This window comes from Musca autumnalis, unplaced genomic scaffold (assembly GCF_047663935.1).
Source record: "Musca autumnalis isolate F117 unplaced genomic scaffold, ASM4766393v1 scaffold_2, whole genome shotgun sequence".
NCBI classification, from domain to species: domain Eukaryota; kingdom Metazoa; phylum Arthropoda; class Insecta; order Diptera; family Muscidae; genus Musca; species Musca autumnalis.
Window position 1 is genome coordinate 243,511,317 of NW_027411755.1, and position 20,112 is coordinate 243,531,428.

General features: G+C 36.3%; 1 protein-coding gene across 4 annotated transcripts in view; it reads left to right on the forward strand.

The window, feature by feature from the left end:
* Positions 1 to 20,112, forward strand: part of LOC141395412 (ras-related and estrogen-regulated growth inhibitor-like protein) — a 90,222-nt gene that overhangs the window by 39,895 nt on the left and 30,215 nt on the right. The window contains exons 1-2 of one of the 4 annotated variants that reach the window (XR_012410620.1): positions 2,226 to 14,533; positions 15,913 to 16,042. Coding sequence is in view for 1 of the 4 variants with exons in the window: in XM_073971227.1 (XP_073827328.1) it covers positions 15,913 to 16,085 (173 nt within the window). In the remaining 3 variants the exon portion in view is untranslated. Of the gene's footprint in view, positions 1 to 2,225; positions 14,534 to 15,625; positions 15,859 to 15,912; positions 16,086 to 20,112 lie in introns of those variants that run through there. The other 3 variants (XR_012410622.1, XR_012410621.1, XM_073971227.1) reach the window with 3 other exon arrangements.

Here is a 20,112-nt window from a genome sequence, read left to right on the forward strand (position 1 = left end):
TGAGTAAAAGCAACTACGATTTTTCATTTTCAAATGTATTTCCTGTTCCTGTTCATAAGTCATTAATTTATCTGCCACTTCTCAAAACATTTGAGACAGAAATAAAATGGTTTTTTTCCATGAAATTTACAGGTAACCGAAGATTTTAACTTCTTTATAACATGCTATGTTAGCCAGCAGGAAATAAAAACCAATTATGGATTCGTGGGAAAAATAAAGTAGGAAAAGCGTAGAAAGAAATAATGAAATTAAATTTCTCAGAATAATCAAACAAAAAAGAAAATAATGAAAAAAACTATGAATGAAATTAATAATATATTTATAAAAGAAATTGTATTAAAAAGAACATATATAATTCAACAAATTTATGCATTTATATTTACACATATTATCGCATGACAAGATACAACATAATTAGCAATTAGAAAATTCTTATGGCATTGGGCCAATAATATCATTAAAGAATCTTAAATATGCGTCACTGCACAATGTGCGCCATCTAGGTGTCATAATTTATGCCGCTCATACCGTCGTCATTATTAATGACCCAAATTTTGTGTTTTCTTTGCTTCTAATCATAATTAAGGTATACAAATCATCTTTTAATTCAAAATTTACGTTCTATTTATGTGAGGCTAAACAAATTAGCATTTGCATTCTTTTCGAAATAAATTCATTATTATTAATTAATGTCATATAAAATCCGTTTATTAATAGCTAAATTTGCACATGTTATACATATTTATTAAAACGTCACATTTATTCAATTAAGTGATTGTATTTTTTTTTAATTGTGTTCTTTGTTTTTGTTTTTTGTATATCTTAAATGAGTTAAAAACATACCGCACGTTTTAAAAACAGGTGTAATTCTTCTTTGCTTTCTAAAGGGATTTTCCTAGGAATTTTGTTGTTATTTTTTTATTGATATAAAAAATGACTTGTGCTGGGGAATGATGAATATTTTTGTTATATTTTATAGGGAAATTTTATTAATCATCAAAGAGTATATAAAAAGATCGAAATATTTGTTGTGATTCAATAAATATGTTCGAGTTGTAAAATAAAATTAAGAATATATTAAATAAAATTTAAATAATTCTCGCAAACTAAATATCCTACCGATTGAAAAGAATTTGTGCAAGAATAACCAGGGAATATAAGATGTTACGTAGCCCCTGCACCTAGCGTTCATGGCGCGTATGGTATCCATTATACCACAGTAAAACAACTATTTAATACTAAAGACATTTTGTTAAAATTTCGAACACTCTGTGATGAATTTCCTATCATTAATTGTTTCATCGAAGAATTTATTTTCAGTCACTCATTACCCATTTAATTTATATACTCATGTAGACTATCGCCTGTATGTTATTACCGAAACAAATCACTTAATGTTGGTTTAAAGCTTTGTTCTGGCAAATCGAAAGCAGTTAGTCATGTCAGAAACCCTCATCAGATCAGTATTATAACATCAACTTGAAAAAGTCCCCTCTATATGTCAACTTTCTCACCAACGCCTCAAGAAAAATATAGAGATGACACAAACCTAAGTAATTTGAATAAGAGATGGCGCTTTATCTTATTATTACGAAGGTTTATTTTATATTTTATCAAATTAATGTCAACTTTTCCACCAACGTCTAAAAAATACAGATATGACAAAAACCTAAGTAATTTGAATAAGAGGTGGCACTTTCTCTTTTGATTAAGAAGGTTTACTTAGCTGGCCCATTACAGAACATTTGTTCCATAGACCGAACTAAGAAAAGATCTCCAATTCTCTCTATTTGTTGCTTCGCACTCTGGAATACCGCGCCTTTTCATCTCATCATCCACATGTTTGCGCCATCTATTCCTTGGTCTGCCAATTCTGCGTGCACCGCCAAGCGGTCCGTATTTATATGACTTTTTAGCAGGTTCATCATCGCTCATTCTTATCATATGGCCTAGCCGACGCAATCGCTGCATCTCGATACGTTTAACAATATTCCAGCAAAATGTTGAATAGGTCACACAAAAGGCTGTATCCTTGCCTGAAACGTCTTTTGGTACTGAACTGTTCGGAGAGGTTCTTTCCAATTTTAACTGAGGGCTTAGTATCAGTTAAAGTCATCTTACAAAGCCGGATGAGCTTTGCGGGGATACCAAATTCAGAAATTGCATGGAATACCTTTGATAGGAGGGGACTGTCGAATGCTGCTTTATAATCGACAAAAAGGTGATATGTATCGATCTGCATCTCTTGGGTCTTCTCCAGGATTTGCCGCAGGGTAAATATCTGGTCAATGGTGGACTTGCCTGGTCTATAGCCACATTAGTATGGTCCAATTATTTCGTTGACCATTGGCTTTAGTCGTTCGCCCAATATCCCTGACACTATCTTATAGGCAATAGGGAGAAGACTTATGCCCCTATAGTTGGAGCATACAGTCTTATCTCCTTTCTTGTGGACGGGACACAGGATGCTCTGGATCCAATCGTTGGGTACTCGTTTTTCCTGCCAGACGGTGCTAACTAACTGATGCATACACCTTATCAGCGCGTCGTCTCCGGTTTTAAACAGCTCGGCTGGTAAGCCATCGGCTCCTGCTGCTTTATTATTCTTCAGCCGGTTGATTGCTGCCTTTACCTCATCTTGGCCGGGCGGTATACATTCTATACCATCTTCTGGGATTGGATCTGTGGTATCATCGTCTTCGCTACTATTGGATACCAGCAGATTGGAGAAATGTTCCTTCCATATCCTGAGCACGCTATCTGTATCTGTTACCAAATAACCTTGCTGGTCTCTACGGGAGGATGTGCCTGTACCAAAGCCATCTGTTTGATATTTCACTCTTTGGTAGAATTTTCGGACTTCATTCTGGCTACTGTACATCTCGATTTTTTTCACACTTCCGCTTTTCCATTTCTCTCTTTTTCTTGCGGAAAAGACGTTTCTCTTCTCTCCTTTTCTTCCGATATCTCTACGCTACGCGTTGCTACTGATTGTAAAGTACATCTATATGTCGCATTTTTCTCTTCAGTAGCAGCACGACACTCCTGGTCATACCATGAATTCCTTTGTGGAGGTCTCTGGTATCCAAGTATGGATTTTGCGGCTGTTTGCATGGAGTGGGCAATATTTTGCCATTGTGTTGTTATGTTATCGGGACAAGGAGTACTCTCATTAAGCAATTGGGCTAGTTGAGTGGAATATGCTGTGGCTATCTGTTGTGTTTGCAGCCTATCGATGTCCAACTTCCGCGTTGTGTCTGTTCGTGCTTTATTTGCAACGTTTAGACGGGTACGTACCTTTGCTGCAACAAAGCAGTGGTCCGAATCAATGTTTGCGCCTCGGAACGGTCGTACATCCAACACGCTCGATGAATGTCTTCCATCTATCACAACATGATCAATTCTCTTATAATTATGAAGGTTTATGTTACCTTTTAAATGTTGGTTTAAAGCTTTGTTATAGTAAATCGAAAGCACTTAGTAAAGTCAGAAACCCTCATCAGGATCAGTATTATCACATCAACTTAAAAAAGTCCCCTCTATATGTCAACTTCCTCACCAACGCCTGAAGAAAAATATAGAGATGACACAAACCTTAGTAATTTGAATAAGAGATGGCGCTTTCTCCAATTATTACGAGGAATTATTTTATATTTTATCAAATCAAAGTAAAAATTCCACTATGCCCCCTCTACCAACGTCTATAAAATAGAGATATGACAAAAACCTAAGTAATTTGAATTAGAGGTGGCACTTTCTCTTATGATTATGAAGGTTTATTTTACCTTTTAAATGTTGCTTTAAAACTTTGTTATAGCAAATCGAAAGCAGTTAGTCAAGTCAGAAACCCTCATCAGGGTCAGTATTATCACATCAACTTAAAAAAGTCCCCTCTATATGTCAACTTTCTCACCAACGCCTGAAGAAAAATATAGAGATGACACAAACCTAAGTAATTTGAATAAGAGAGGGTGCTTTCTCTGATTATTACGAAGGTTTATTTTACATTTGATCAAATCAAAGTAAAAAAGTCCCCCCTATATGTCAACTTTTCCACTAACGTCTAAAAACAGAGACCATTTAAATAAGAGGTGCCAATTTCTCCTATGATTATGAAGGTTTATTTTACCTTCTAAATGTAATGTTTAAAATGAAAATCTCTATTGTGTAATATCATCCTCTGAAGATGCAAATATTAAACAATCAAATAACCAACCTAAAACATAAACGAGATTTTAAATGCATAAGTAACTTGAATAAAAAATGGCACTAGCTCTTGCTACTGGTAATTTAGTAGTTCCCTGCACTTCTATGACTCCCATTTCCCAAAAGCCCAGACCCATTTTGCAAATTCACGCTATTTATGACCCTTATGCTATTTTTTCAAGATCCAGCTGCAGCAGTTTACCTTTATGGTTGATGATTCGGGAGTCATTCATTACCTTACTTTTTTATACATCTATTTTCGTGTTGAAAATATCTTTTCATTTTCATTTAGTTATCATATTACAAATTCAAATAAATTGTGTTTACAATTACGAAAAAAAACACAAAACTAGTTCAACGCCACCATATATTTTAGTTATTACTTTATATTTTTCCCACAGTGAATCAGATTTGTGTCAATTGCTGGATTTCCGTCCGTGTCCGGTCCTTGTCGATTTACTGCTAATCACAGCCAAAAGATCAATGTTCTTTTAAATTTGAATAAAAGCAATTAAATAAATGAATTATGGTTATTTCATGAATTCGCTGAAAAATATATTTAGAGCATATCTTTATTAAATAGAATATTTTTTCCTTCGCCACTAATTCACCAGAATAGGAAATTGAAGGAAAATGCACACTTTCACCACAATTGTTTTTGGCCTAGTAGTGTGCTAGCTCGTATAGAACAATGACCCTTGTCAAAATAGAAATTAAAATTCACATGCCAACAAAACAAATTTGGATAGTAAGGCACAACCGCCCAAATTTGATGTCATATATCAATTTTTGGAAAATCTTTTTTTTTTGTTTTTGGTTCATCAATAAATAACTAAATTGAAAATTTGCTGGGTCCTCCTCTAGCATCATCCCCTACTACTAGCGGCAGCATCAGCAAATAAAGTCATTGAACTGTTTTCCATTAAATTTTCAACAAAGTACATACATACATTCCACCAATATACAGGCATACATACATCTGTATGTTTTTGCAGTATTGATGGGGCATGTCATGTCAAGGTCTATACCTCGCTCGCTCAATGATTTGAGGCCAATAGAATTTTCAAATTCAAAAATTTGTTTTTTTTTTTTTTTTGCAAAAATAAAAAAGATTGAGTATCGATGAATATTTGCAAATAAATTAGCAGATGTTGATATCAACTCGAATTCATCAACATGTCATGACAACATATCAACATATTCTGTCTACACTTTGCACTTTTAACCTAGCATCGTCGAAAGCATTATATGGACCATTTGTATTGGAATCGCTAGCCACCAATACTCCTAACATCAATACATTTGCCATACTATATAATTGCATTTGTGTGTTATGCTTGTGTTGCAAATGTCGAAGGCTAGTTATGCCGGAATGCTTGTCATTTCCAGAGAAAATTATGAACATAAAAGCCACAGGAAGTAACTGATTTGTTGCATACTTTTAGTAGAGTAAGCGAAGGTTTGTTGCGGTGATTGATTGAAAATTTTCCAACCATAATGGAAAAAATTACAAGCTCACATAAAATCTTCTAAGCTCTTTAATAATTTTCAAATAAAAAGTTCTGTATAAACCCCCGCCCCATAAATGTTAGTGAGATACTAAGTAACTAAGCGATTGATCATTAAAGCCCAGACAAAAATCTTTTTAAACTGGAACTTTAAATTGCAAAACGATTTGTCACTGTTCGTTTGTGTAGAAGTTAAATTTTCTAAAATTCATTCCAAATCTCTATAATTATTACAGCGCCATCTATACTTGAACATGGATCATGGTAAACAACAAACATAAACATAAGTATGCTTTTTGGGGAAATATCAAAATAACAATATTAATAAAAGAAACTAGAACCACCATCTTTTGGTGAAGAAATGGAGTAATATGAAGCTTGGAACTAAAAATTAATTTATAATAAAAATTTTCTATAACAAATCAAAAATAATAAGTCAAGACAAAAACCAAAAGCTGGTAGAAATATCACACTAACGTAAAAACGTTCTCTCTCTATGTACATTTTCTTACCAGCGTCTGAAGAAATTGTTTCATCGAAGGGTTTATGATCACTCAATCAGTCACTCATCAGCCATTTCATATATACATATGTATACAGACTATCACCTGCATGTCATTACCGAAACAAATTACCTAATGTTGGTTTATGGCTTTGTTATAACAAATCGAAAGCAGTTAGTTAAGCTATAAACCTCCATTAGGATCAGTATTACCACATCAATGTAAAAAAGTCCCCTCTATATGTCAACTTTCCTATTACCGACTGAAAAAATTAAAAGGTGACACAAACTGTTGTAAGATGCAATTTTGGAATTGTTTTTATATACATAAATACAGCATATAATAACTCTAGCTGGTGTTGATAGTTTCAACATACTCGTGCACATTCTTCTACTATTAATCTCAAAATGATAACAAACGGGAAAATCATTAGAATTAGATGTCAGCGCCCAAGAACATTTTCCGATTTTTTTTTAGAAAATCTAAACTTTTCTTCGAATTTGTCCAGAATTTATTTCCGAATTCGGACCGATTTTCTTCAAAAAATCTAAATTTTCCAGAATTTTTTTCGGAATTCGGAACGAATTCCTTGCGAAACTCTAATATTTTGTTAGAATTTTCTTAGAAAATTCTTTCCGAATTCGGTGGACACGTCCATACAACTTTTGTACCGAATTCGGCATCAAAATCTGCAACTTGTGCAGAGATTCTGACCGAATTCGCAAAAAAATCGGAAAAAAATTTTAGATGTATTGGTTTTGGAAGTAAAAAATTATAAAATATTTGTGATGTTGTACAACGCCACCTACATTTCAATTTTAAAATTATTAGTAAACTATTGTTTTGTGAGAGAGATGTATTGATGAGCATACTTTTGGGCGGAATATTTAAATAACTTTGATATGCCAGATAATTTGTAATAGTGTTATATATTAGGAGTCTTCTTACTGGGAGGATGAAAAATACTCAGCAAAATGTTTGATGCAAAGGTTGAATCATGGAGGAAAGTGCTGCAGTATTACGTGAAAAAAGGAATGATTTATACAAAGGCGTGACCGTGATGCAGTCATTCTGCACTCTGGCTACCTCCCCCGTTCCTTTAAAAGATCAAAAGTAATCGCGCTTTTGAAACCAGGTAATGACCAAGCGGAAGCATCGAGTTATCAGCCCATTGCTCTTCTTTCGGTGTGCTTGAAGCTTTTCGAGCGTCTTATTTTATGCCGCATTGAAGATGAAATTGACAAATTCATCCCCAACGAACAAGCAGGTTTCCGCAAGGGCCGTAGTTGCACCGACCAAGTACTGACACTCACGAACTACATCGAGAATGGTTTCGACAGGATGCAGAAAACCGGAGTGTCTTTCATTGATCTAACGGCAGCCTACGACACAGTCTGGAAGAATGGTCTGTTACTAAAACTAAACAAAATAATCCCCTGCAGTAGGATATGCAACATTATACAGGCTATGCTCAGTGACAGACTTTTTACCGTCCACTTAAACAACAGCTCCAGCAGAAACAAAAAACTCAATAACGGCCTGCCTCAGGGTTCGGTCCTTGTCCCAAACCTATTTAATCGTTACATCCATGATCTTCCGGAAACAGCTTCCCGTAAATTCAATTATGCAGACGAACTTCGAAATCTTAGAGAAGGTTCTGGAATCAGATTTATCTTTAATATCATCCTTCTGCCACAAATGGAGACTAAAACCTAGCCTCTCAAAAACAGAAGTCTGCTGTTTCCACCTCACTTACGTCGAAGTAGACAGGAAACTTTTAATAAATTTTAACGGTGCCATCCTCTGTCACAACTTCAATCCGAAATACTTTGGTATAATTCTTGACAGAAACCTATCTTTCAAACTGCACCTACAAAAATCGGCCCAAAAACTGAAGACAAGAAACAATTTAATCCAGAAACTCGCTGGAACAACTTGGGGAGCATCTTCCAGCTGCCTTCGTACGTCTGCTCTGGCCCTGGTGTATCCGACTGCTGAATATGGTTCTCCGATCTGGCTGAATAGCCCTCACGTAAGACGCATCGACACACAATTGAACACCTCCATGAGAATAATAACAGGAATATTGAGGGCCACACCGACAGATTGGTTACCAATGTTAGCTAATATCCAACCCCCCTCTTTAAGAAGAAGACAATCTCTACTCCAAGAGTATAAAAAATCGTGGCAAACCCCAGTAACCCTCTTAATCAAGACTTATCGATAAACTACGCATCGAGACTCAAGTCAAGAAAACCAACATTGCTGTTAGCTAAGCAACGGTCGATGCGGTGGAATGATTGCGACCGCAGCAGTCCTCTATTTAATCCTAATAACCGGAAAACATAATTCAACCTTCCCAGAAAAACGTGGTGCAACCTAAACCGTTTACGTACTTCCACAGCCAGAACATCAGAGTCTCCGATGACGCTACCTGTGTATGTGGTGCCCCTTCCTAGACTATACAACACATTATCCACACCTGCCCTATCCTTTCATTCCCAGGACGCATTGAGGAAATCCAATCCCTTATATAGATGCTATATACATGCTAAAAAAATATATATATCATCGAAAAGTCCATACGCTAAATAAAAAAATAAATAAAACAACCAATTTCAATCTCACGATTGTTGTTCGTAGCCTACTTACCTACCCCACTACCTTTACCCAAATTTTTTTATTGGTAAAAACAATATATTAAATAGAAATATGATTTTAATTTGCGTCTCAATATTGGGGGAAATATACAAAAAAAACTACAATGTTTTTTACAATATTAGTAAATTGGACAGCGCCACCTGCATTTCAATTTTTAAATTAATATAAATTATTATTGTATAAGTTAGATACTTTGTCCCTCAACTTCCTCTGCTCGATCAATCACGGATGCTGATTGGCGCACTGGCATCTCCTCTACAATTCCCTCTGCGGATACCGTAGTGTGCGGATCGCCGCTGGGCATCGGTTGTTGTCGGTTTGCTCACTTTGTTACACTTTGCTCTCACTGGAATAATTGTAATTGTAGTAGTATATGACATGGGATCCTCTGCGATCACTCAGAACCTCTGCGTTCACTTGTCATCTAGCACTTGTCGAGAAATAACGTCTACGCGTTATTACTTAAAGGCCTCTGACGCCACCACCCGATTACAAAGGTAATCTACTTTGTTGTTTGAAAAGAGTCACAAATAAACTTCAATTATATTTATATTAAGAATAAATACTGGTTGTTTTTATTTCTTTTATTCTTTTCTCCCTCCACTGCTCATCATACGGTAACTGAGAAACATACCTATGGATCACCCCTCCCTCACCTCAACATTTTATCCTATCGAACTGGAGAATTTGTTGTTGCCCAACTAAACATTTGGTCCTTCGAGCCGGATAGACGCCAGTATTGTTGTTGCTCCCTCTCTCTTGAACGAGAATTGAAGCTTTTGTTGTTGCTTTGCACGGAGAAATCATTGGATCATCTCACGTCACATATAATTGATATTATTACATCTACAAGTCACCATACTAACACCAGGTACGTAAACTCAGATTCCATAAAAAGTGAGCTACCCGCGAGTGTTAGTATTTTTCGTTTCGGTTACTAATTTGAGCATTATAAAAATCATTAAATTCGTTGCCTTCATTCCCCCTTCATACAGTCCACACAAATTTTGTCTAAATCGTTGTTGTACTGATCATCCGACGTCGCGTTGATCGTACAAATCATTTGTTGTTGTTATTATTGTTAGATTTGCTCCAAATCATTTGGTCTCACCATAACAACACACACATAAAACCAATTGTCTTTTCTCATTGCAATTCCTAATTGTAGCTAAAAAGCACTCTGGTCGACTATTAACATCACCACGTGTGTTAATTATTTCGTTCCTCCATTTGAAACCCTAGTTGTTGCTAGTTTTATTTTGTTGTACTGATCACCCTACGTCGCGTTGATCATACAAAACGTCTTCGTTTTTCTTCATAATATCACATAATATCAATAGTTGTTGATCTCATTTGAAAGTGAGAATTCGCTGTGATATTTACAAAAACAAAACTCATCAAATTTCCAATCGGATTTGCATCGGTTATTAAACTCTCGCTTTGGTAAATAATAACTCTCATTGCACCGATTGTTGTTGTTATTCCCCAGGGTTTTTTCTAACGAAGCCCTTCTGTTGAGAATTTGCATTGGCAAATTTACACTAACATACATTGTTACACTTTATATACATATTGTCGTTTGGTTTTAGTTGTTGGTACGATCCTCTCCATCCCAAAAAAAAATATTTGGCGTTGTTATTCCCCCTCTCTTTACATAAAACCCTTTGAAAATTTGCACAGCCAAATTTACAATAACAACGCACCTTCCAAATTCTCTCTGCATTTGATTTCGTTGTTGTATAGATCGTCCATCACCATTCAAACACATTCGTTTTTCTATTCTCCTACCTTTGTCGGTCAGGTATTTATTCTAATTTGAGAAATTACATGGTAATTCTACCAACAACTTTCCCGCCCTTTTAAGCGTCCCTTAAAAACTCTGCTGATCCTCAGCACTCACTTGCTTGGTCGGTTGCAACGTCTGTTGTTCAGTGGGAGTTTCGCTGTTCACACACAGCCATTTCTCTGCTAGCGTCGCTTGTGTGGTTAGCACAGTGGGGTAAATTAGCACAAATAGTTTTTTTTTAATAATTAATTTTCAAAATAATTTTTCGATAATTTTTTGAAATATAATTAATTGGCAGTAGGGTTTTCGGAATTTTTGGACAAATTCACCCTACATTCGGCATTTATTGCACCTATTTGGAGTAGAGAAGATATGTAAAAAATACTTGTTTTTCGACATTTTAGTATTATTTTTGGCAATATTTGTTAAATATTTTTGAAAATTATTTGAGTCTCCGTAGGGGTTTCGGTATTTTTGGACAAATACACCCTACTTTTGGCATACTTGCACCAACGTGTCAACCAAATAACATATATTTCTGACAAATTATTTGATTTGCGTTGATTTTCTTGGGCAAACATTTATTTTTCGTACAAATAGCTTACTTGTCGTTGGATTTTGGAAACGTACACCCTACCATTGGCTTATCTCGCCACATCATACACCCTACACTTGGTAGCACCATTTACATTTTTGTATTTTGAGACTTTTTAGCATTGTTTGGTCAAATTAAAGTAGTTTTTTGTTCGCCCTGAGAAAGTTTCTTGAACTTATCTCCCAATCCGCCCTACTTTAATTAAACTTGTTATCGCCTTGCTACTTTTGGAGTTTTTGTGAAATTTTCTTATTTCTTTCCCACCTTTCGCTTTGATTGTTTGCTTCTTTACATTCAAAATGTCAGTAACGCCGCTTACTCGTTTTGTTAGAGCCTCGGACACAGTTTTGAAGCGTATAGCATCATTTGAAAAGAAACCTGAAACCACTTATAATTTGTTCATTCTCGAAATTCAGAGTTCTGAATTTCGATCATTGTGGAATAAAGTTCAATACACTTATGATGAGTGTAAAAACTTCCTCACGACATCCGAGACTGTACAGTCTGATCTTATTGATGTCGTTGAAGAGAAGTACTGCACATCGTACACTGCTTACCTTCTGTGCATAAGTGCAATTGACAGGCATCTTGAACGCTTTAAGTCTTTAAGCCTTCCTCCAGTAGAACTTCCATCCAATTTTTCATTAGATACATCTATCTTGCCTGTTCCTGTGCATTCTGCTTCCTCCTCTGTGCCTGCTCCAACTGAAACTTCTTCCCACCTTTCGCCTATTTCAGATAACAGTTTCTCGTCCATGACAGATTCTTCCCACTCTGTGAGTAGTTTGATTTGCCCTGCTACACCTTCAAATATTTCCCAAAGAATATCACCTCCTAATTTGCTATTGGACGATCTTGTTCCGTCTTCTTCCTCTACCACCCACACTGTTGCAACTCAAAATTCACCAGTTTTCAAGAATTCGAAAACGTGTAGTACCCAGACTGACGACATCACCATTAATTCTGAACAGTCTTCATCTGGTTTGCCATTGAGGGAGTATGTCCCTTTGCAGGTTGATGCACCACATGTCTGTCCTTCACCTCCTCAAATCACCACCACCACAAATTGTTCTGCTGCCCCTATTGCAAACCACTCCAAGTCAACTGTCGATACCCATTATCTGCCTTTGCCTCCTATCGGCATTGATGTTTTTGCAGGTGGATTTATGTCATGGCCCACGTTTAGGGATTTATTCACCACCCTTTTCGTTGAAAATTCGCGTCTGTCAGACGTTGAGCGCCTTTGCTATTTGTTGCAGAAAACCACCGGTGAGGCTCGCGAAATCGTCTCGTCATTTCCACTCACCAATTCTAGTTTCCCCTTAGCGTGGAAAGCATTGTCGGATACGTATGACAATAAACGTATCGTGGTGAATAGTCACATCCAGCAATTGCTTAATCTCCCTTCTTTTAATAAAGAAACTAGTTCTGATTTGAAAATTCTTCAACGCGGCATAAATAGTTGTCTAGCTGCAATGATCGTCTTTGACGTCATCACGGATCATTGGGATCCAATAATAGTTTGTATTTGCTTGCAGCGTTTGCCTAAATTGACATTGACTCTGTGGGAGCAAAGCATCCAAAACAAGTCTTCGCTGCCTTCTTGGAGAGACTTAGATGCTTTCCTCACAGAGAGGATACAAACATTGACTTGTATCCAAAACTTGTATGGAAATCAGGTCACAAAGAAAGTTGTCTCATCTCGCTCCTCCAATAAAGTGTTGTCGGTACATAAATCTAACGATGTATCACATCCTCGATCTACAAATTTGCTGACAAGTACTTGCCCAATTTGTTCTGGCCAGAGCCACGTTCTTCGTCTCTGCCCACAGTTTATTAAACTATCATTTGAGGACAAATTCTCGATTGTGAAAAAGCATAATTATTGCATAAATTGCTTATGTCGTGGTCATGCTGTTAAGAAATGTAACAGCAAATATAATTGCAACATGTGCAAACAACGGCACCATAGCCTTCTCCACAGGCCACATGTTAGAAGAGCTCCGGCCACATCAAAACTGTCTCCGTCTTTTACTGATGTCAAAAGTCGAGATCCCAGTTATGTTCTGTCGCAGCCCAGACACCCCCCAGGCAGTTCTACTTTGCCATGCACTTCTCCGGCTTTTACAAATGTCAAAAGTCGAGAGTCTAAGTGTACTGTGTCGAATCGCACTTCTAACAAACATCAAAGCAATCATCCAGACACTAATACCTTGCGCAATAAAAAAGTTCTTGCTTCGCCATCTTTGAATACCACTCCGGCTTTTACATATGTCAAAAGTCGAGTATTAGCTTCAACTCTGACGAAATCAACTCCGGCTTTTACGAAGGTCAAAAGTCGAGTATTTAGCCCTTCTTCCTCGCGCTCAAATACCTCTCCGGCTTTTTCCAAGGTCAAAAGTCGAGTATTTAGTCCTTCTTTGTCCCGTCCAACCTCCTCTCCGGCATTTACTGATGTCAAAAGTCGAGAACTTCGTTCGTTGGATCGGTCTTCGGACAACATCAAACTCCTCCTCAGATAATAGTTTGCTTTTGGGAACGGCCAAAGATAGTTTTGAATTCGTAGCTTCCCAAAAATCTATTTTCGGGTACCTCCTTACGGTTCAGTTCCTACCGTCTCTAGCACATAACCTCACAATCGATAGTACTATTGAAAATCGACCACTATAGTCAATTGTAGAAACATTCAGTACTATTATATCTTGAAAACTAAAATTTATTTGTTCAGTGACTCGTCTCCATATTCTTGAATTGAGCGAATATCGGAGTAGATCATTTCTTAATTATTCGTTTATAGAAATCGCTAATTTGAAATATAGCTCACTTGGGAATCTGAATTTACGTTCATGAATCCTATTATTAACACATTTTTTCAATATTATAAATCTTCATAGTAATTATTCCTAGCTTTAATTTGTTGATCCACGCTAACGTGTATCAAGGTGGGCGGCAATGTATAAGTTAGATACTTTGTCCCTCAACTTCCTCTGCTCGATCAATCACGGATGCTGATTGGCGCACTGGCATCTCCTCTACAATTCCCTCTGCGGATACCGTAGTGTGCGGATCGCCGCTGGGCATCGGTTGTTGTCGGTTTGCTCACTTTGTTACACTTTGCTCTCACTGGAATAATTGTAATTGTAGTAGTATATGACATGGGATCCTCTGCGATCACTCAGAACCTCTGCGTTCACTTGTCATCTAGCACTTGTCGAGAAATAACGTCTACGCGTTATTACTTAAAGGCCTCTGACGCCACCACCCGATTACAAAGGTAATCTACTTTGTTGTTTGAAAAGAGTCACAAATAAACTTCAATTATATTTATATTAAGAATAAATACTGGTTGTTTTTATTTCTTTTATTCTTTTCTCCCTCCACTGCTCAACAAACGGTATCCTGAGCTATCGAAGAAACCTATGGATTTCCCCTCCCTCACCTAAACAATTATTGTGAGGCTTTTTTAGAATATCAGTGAATATCATTTTCATTTTCAATATTGCACAACGCCACCTACATTTCCATTTTAATATAACTCCTTCTTCTTGATTCCTCTTCATAATGAGCCTACGAACCTACTGCTCTACTCTTGCCTTAACTTTGTTTATGGAACGACTGTGGGAGGTTAAAATTCACTTTGATGTCATGACATCAAGGCAAGGTAAACTCCTTATCAAATTTCTCTATAGGTCACCGAAAAAATTATGTCTCCATTATTAACCTTCAATACCATTTACATGGCCTTAAACCATATTTTATGTAATAATTACCTTAACAAATACAAAAATGAGGCCTAAAGGTGACATAAAAAGAGGCTGAGACATTCTGATAAAGCAATCGGTATTATCAAATATCTCAATTTATTTTTTATCCTACACTTGCATGCATAATCTTATATTATAATATGATTACATACATGGATACATAAAAACATATAACCAAACAGACATATACAAGGCAAAAAGGGTACGTACAGAGAGAGTAAACGAGTTGTGTAAGTGTTAGACATAAGCGTGTATTTTGCAATATGTAAACAAAAGACCTTATTATTATGATAGATATATTACCTTGTGTGTAACGCGGCACGTAATACCTACACTAACACACACAGAACACATTGTGAAATTGTGCAGATTTCTTATTACACAAAAGAGAAAGTTGAGCTATAAACAAATTTTGAATTGCAAATTTATTTTACACAATTAAAATTAAATGCATTTCTTATTTTATTTAGCCTTGTATTGTGGTGAAATGATGATATATTACAAAGAAAAAATTCCAGGAATCACCATGAGCAAGAATTTACATATGTATTTTTAATTTTAATTGTTGAAAATAAATTTTAATTATTATTGTGTTATATAAGCATCATTGATGGATGGATGTTATCTGTACGAATTCATTCATATTTATTTAATGAATGGCCGACAATGAATGGCATCGACAGACAATGTGCTGCAACATGTTGGCAATTAAAATGCATAAAATGTGCCCATTCGTATGTAAAGATAATAAAGAAGATTCTGTTTGTATGTAAGGTGTGTTTAAAATGACAAATTTGTCACTTTATTTTCTTGTTGTTGTTTCTGTTTGTCACTGTCATTTTTCGTTCCCAATTCACATGTCACATTTTCGTTTTCTGTCTCATTACAGCACTCACAGTACGCTATCTGACGGGTCGATTTATAGGCGAATATCGTTCAAATACAGATTTGTTATACAATAAAACCATAACATTGGAGACCGGCCTGACGGAAGTGGAAATTGTTGATGTATATGCCGGAAGTGTTGATGGTGATGAACAAAATGAATTTCCCATGGAACAGGTAAGAATGGATGGATGAGCAATGCAGTAGCATATATAAATATATCAATATAAATTTACAACATTCATACATATGTTTTTTACGCCTACATACATATGCCGGTAAATTTTTGTGGGAGTTGTATACATGTTTTTTGATTAAAAAATCGCATGTCCTCTTTTTTTCCAATTGTTTGTAACAAAAAGAAAAATTACACGGATCCCATTGCTTGTTTATTGGCAGTGTTTTGTTCGTATGTTTTTAATATTGTTTGCTGTCAATCTTATTGTGTAAAGGTTTCCGACATTGAAATTTGTTTTGGTCAAAACAAAAAAGATATTGAAATCGGAAATTATTATTATTCTTTTTCTGAATATTGCAAATTCCTTTTAGTTCAATGAACCTTGATTGAATTTTTTTCTGTTAATTTCAACGTGAAAAAAGCTTTATTTGAACTTGAAAATTGATTATTATTGAATTGAAAAAGTGGCAGGGCTGTAGATTGGAATGATAAATATTAAAATTAAAAAAAAATAAATAAATAGAAATATGGATATAGGATATATAAATAGCACAGCTGGCAATATTTTTTTATAAAAAAAAAAATATTAAAATATTGAAATATAAACTATTTCTCTAATCATATAAAAATCTTCAAATCGGATGTAAAATAAAAGTTGCAACATTTACGTTTTTTAATAATGAAAATATTCTTTTCTAATTTTTTTTTTAATTATTTGTAATTTTTTTTCTTAAATTAATTTAATTAAAAAAAATAATGCTCTAATTTAATTAAAGAAATTATATTATTTATAATTATGGGTATTTATATTTTAACAATATATAAAATAGTAATTTTTTAATTTTATTTAAAAATTAATATTTATTAAAAAATTCATATTTATTAAAAAACCATTAAATCGGATGTAAAATAAAAGTTGAAACATTTATTTTTTTTTTAATAATGAAAATATTATTTTTTAATTTTATTATTTATTTTTTTTTTTTAAATTAATTTAATTAAAAAATAATGCTCTATTTAATTAAAGAAATCATATTTTTTTATAATTTTTGGTATTTATATTTTATGAATTTATAAAATAGTAATTTTTAATTTTATTTACTTACTTACTTACTTAGCTGGCCCATTACAGAACATTTGTTCTATAGGCCGAACTAAGAAGAGATCTCCATTCCTCTCTATTTGTTGCTTTGCTCTCTGGAATACCGCGCCTTTTCATCTCAACATCCACTTGTTTGCGCCATCTATTCCTTGGCCTGCCAATTCTGCGTGCACCGCCATGTGGCATGTATTCATACGCCTTTTTAGCGGGTTCATCGTCGCTCATTCTTATGATATGGCCTAGCCAACGCAATCGCTGCATCTCGATACGTTTAACAATATTGATGTCGTTGTATAGCAGATACAGCTCGTGGTTCATGCGACGTCGATATTCACCGTCAACGCAGATTGGTCCGTAGATCTTTCGAAGAATTTTTCTCTCAAACACACCAAGCACTGCCATGTCTGCTTGCGCAAGTACCCAGGCTTCGGAGCCATACATCAGCACGGGTAGTATCAGTGTTTTGTAGAGCGTTATTTTTGTTTGACGAGATGTGGCTTTGTTTTTAAACTGCTTACTTAATCCAAAGTAGCATCTGTTGGCCAATACAATTCTTCTTTTTATTTCACAACTGATGTCGTTTGTTGTGTTGACGGAGGTGCCGAGGTAGACGAAGTCTTTTACTACCTCAATATTATAGGAACCAACTTCCACAGTCGGTCCGAGCTCAATGGACGCATTGCGCGTCGACACCATCAACTTGGTCTTCTCACCGTTTACCGCCAGACCCACTTTAGCAGATTCTCCTTCGACCTTTATAAAGGTATCAGTTACTTCTTTTACTGATCGACCCATGATGTCTATATCATCAGCATAAGCAAGTAACATGTGACTATTGGTGTAGATTGTGCCACTTCTTTTGACGTTTGCCTCTCGTATAACCTTTTCTAGCAGGATGTTGAAGAGGTCACACGAAAGGCTGTCTCTCTGAAACCTCTTTTGGTACCAAACTCTTCGGAGAGGTTCTTTCCTATTTTAACTGAGGACCTCGTGTCAGTTAAAGTCATTTTACAAAGCCGGATGAGCTTTGCGGGAATACCAAATTCAGACATGGCTTGGAATACCTTTGAGCGCAGCGGACTGTCGAAGGCTGCTTTATAATCGACAAAAAGGTGGTAGGTGTCGATCTGCATCTCTTGGATCTTCTCCAGGATTTGCCGCAGGGTAAATATCTGGTCAATGGTGGACTTGCCAGGTCTAAAGCCGCATTGGTATGGTCCAATAATCTCGTTGACCATTGGCTTTAGTCGTTCGCACAATATCCCTGACACGATCTTGTAGGCATAGGGAGTAGACTTATGCCCCTATAGTTAGAGCATACAGTCTTATCTCCCTTCTTGTGGACGGGGCACAGGATACTCAGGTTCCAATCGTCGGGTACTCGTTCTTCCTGCCAGATGGTGCTAACTAGCTGATGAATACACCTTATCAGCGTGTCACCTCCGGTTTTGAACAGCTCGGCTGGTAAGCCATCGGCCCCTGCTGCCTTATTATTCTTCAGCCGATTTATTGCTGTCTTTACCTCATCTTGGCTGGGCAGTATACATTCAATACCATCTTCTGGGATTGGGACTGTGGTATCTTCGTCTTCTTCGCTGCTATTGGATACCAACAGATTTGAAAAATGTTCTTTCCATATCCTGAGTATACTATCTGTATCAGTTACCAAATTACCTTGCTGGTCTCTACAGGAGGATGTGCCTGTACCAAAGCCATCAGTTTGATGCTTGACTCTTTGGTAGAATTTTCGGACTTCATTCTGGCTCCTGTACATCTCGATTTTTTCACACTCCCGCTTTTCCATCTCTCTCTTTTTCCTGCGGAAAAGACGTTTCTCCTCTCTCCTTTTCTCCCTGTATCTCTCTCGTGCGCTACGCGTTGCTACGGATTGTAAAGTAGCCTTATATGCCGCATTTTTCTCTTCGGTGGCAGCACGACACTCCTCATCATACCATGGATTCCTTGGTGGAGGTCTCTGGTATCCAAGTATGGATTTTGCGGCTGTTTGCATGGAGTGGGCAATGCTTTGCCATTGCGCTGATATGTTATCGGGATGAGGAGGGCTTTGATTAAGCAATTGGGCTAGTTGAGTGGAATATGCTGTGGCTATCTGTTGTGATTGCAGCTTACCGATGTCTAACTTTCGTGTTGTGTCTGCTCGTACTTTGTTTGCTACGTTTAAGCGGGTGCGTACCTTACAAGGTAGTAGTCCGAATCAATGTTTGCGCCTCGGAACGATCGTACATCCAACACGCTCGATGAATGTCTTCCATCTATCACAACATGATCAATTTGGTTTCTTGTTTTCTGATCTGGAGACAGCCAGGTGCCCTTATGAATATCGAGATGATTAAATCTGGTACTGCTAACTACCATGTTTTTTGCAGCTGCAAAGTCTATCAGTCTCATACCATTGTCAGATGTTTCACTGTGGAGACTGAATTTCCCGACTGTTGGGCCAAAGATATTCTCCTTTCCAATTTTGGCATTAAAATCGCCTAGAATGATTTTAATGTCATGGGCAGGGCAACGGTCATATGTTTCTTCTAAGCATTCGTAAAATATATCTTTGGTCTGTTCGTCCTTTTCTTCAGTGGGAGCATGAGCGCAAATAAAGCTGATGTTGAAGAATTTAGCTTTTATTCGAATTGCAGCAAGTCTTTCATTCACTGGAGTGAAGCTGGATACAAGATGTTTTAGTCTCCGACTAACTACGAATCCACAACCAAACTCATGCTTTACGTCATGGCAGCTATAATACAGTGCGTCACCTTTAGGTGTTGTTGTGACGCCTTTCCCAATCCATCGTATTTCCTGTATGGCAGTAATATCGGTCTTGTACTTTTCAAGTACGTCTGCCAATGCGAAGACTGCACCTTCTCTATAAATTTTATTTAGAATTTAATATTTATTAATTTATTTTA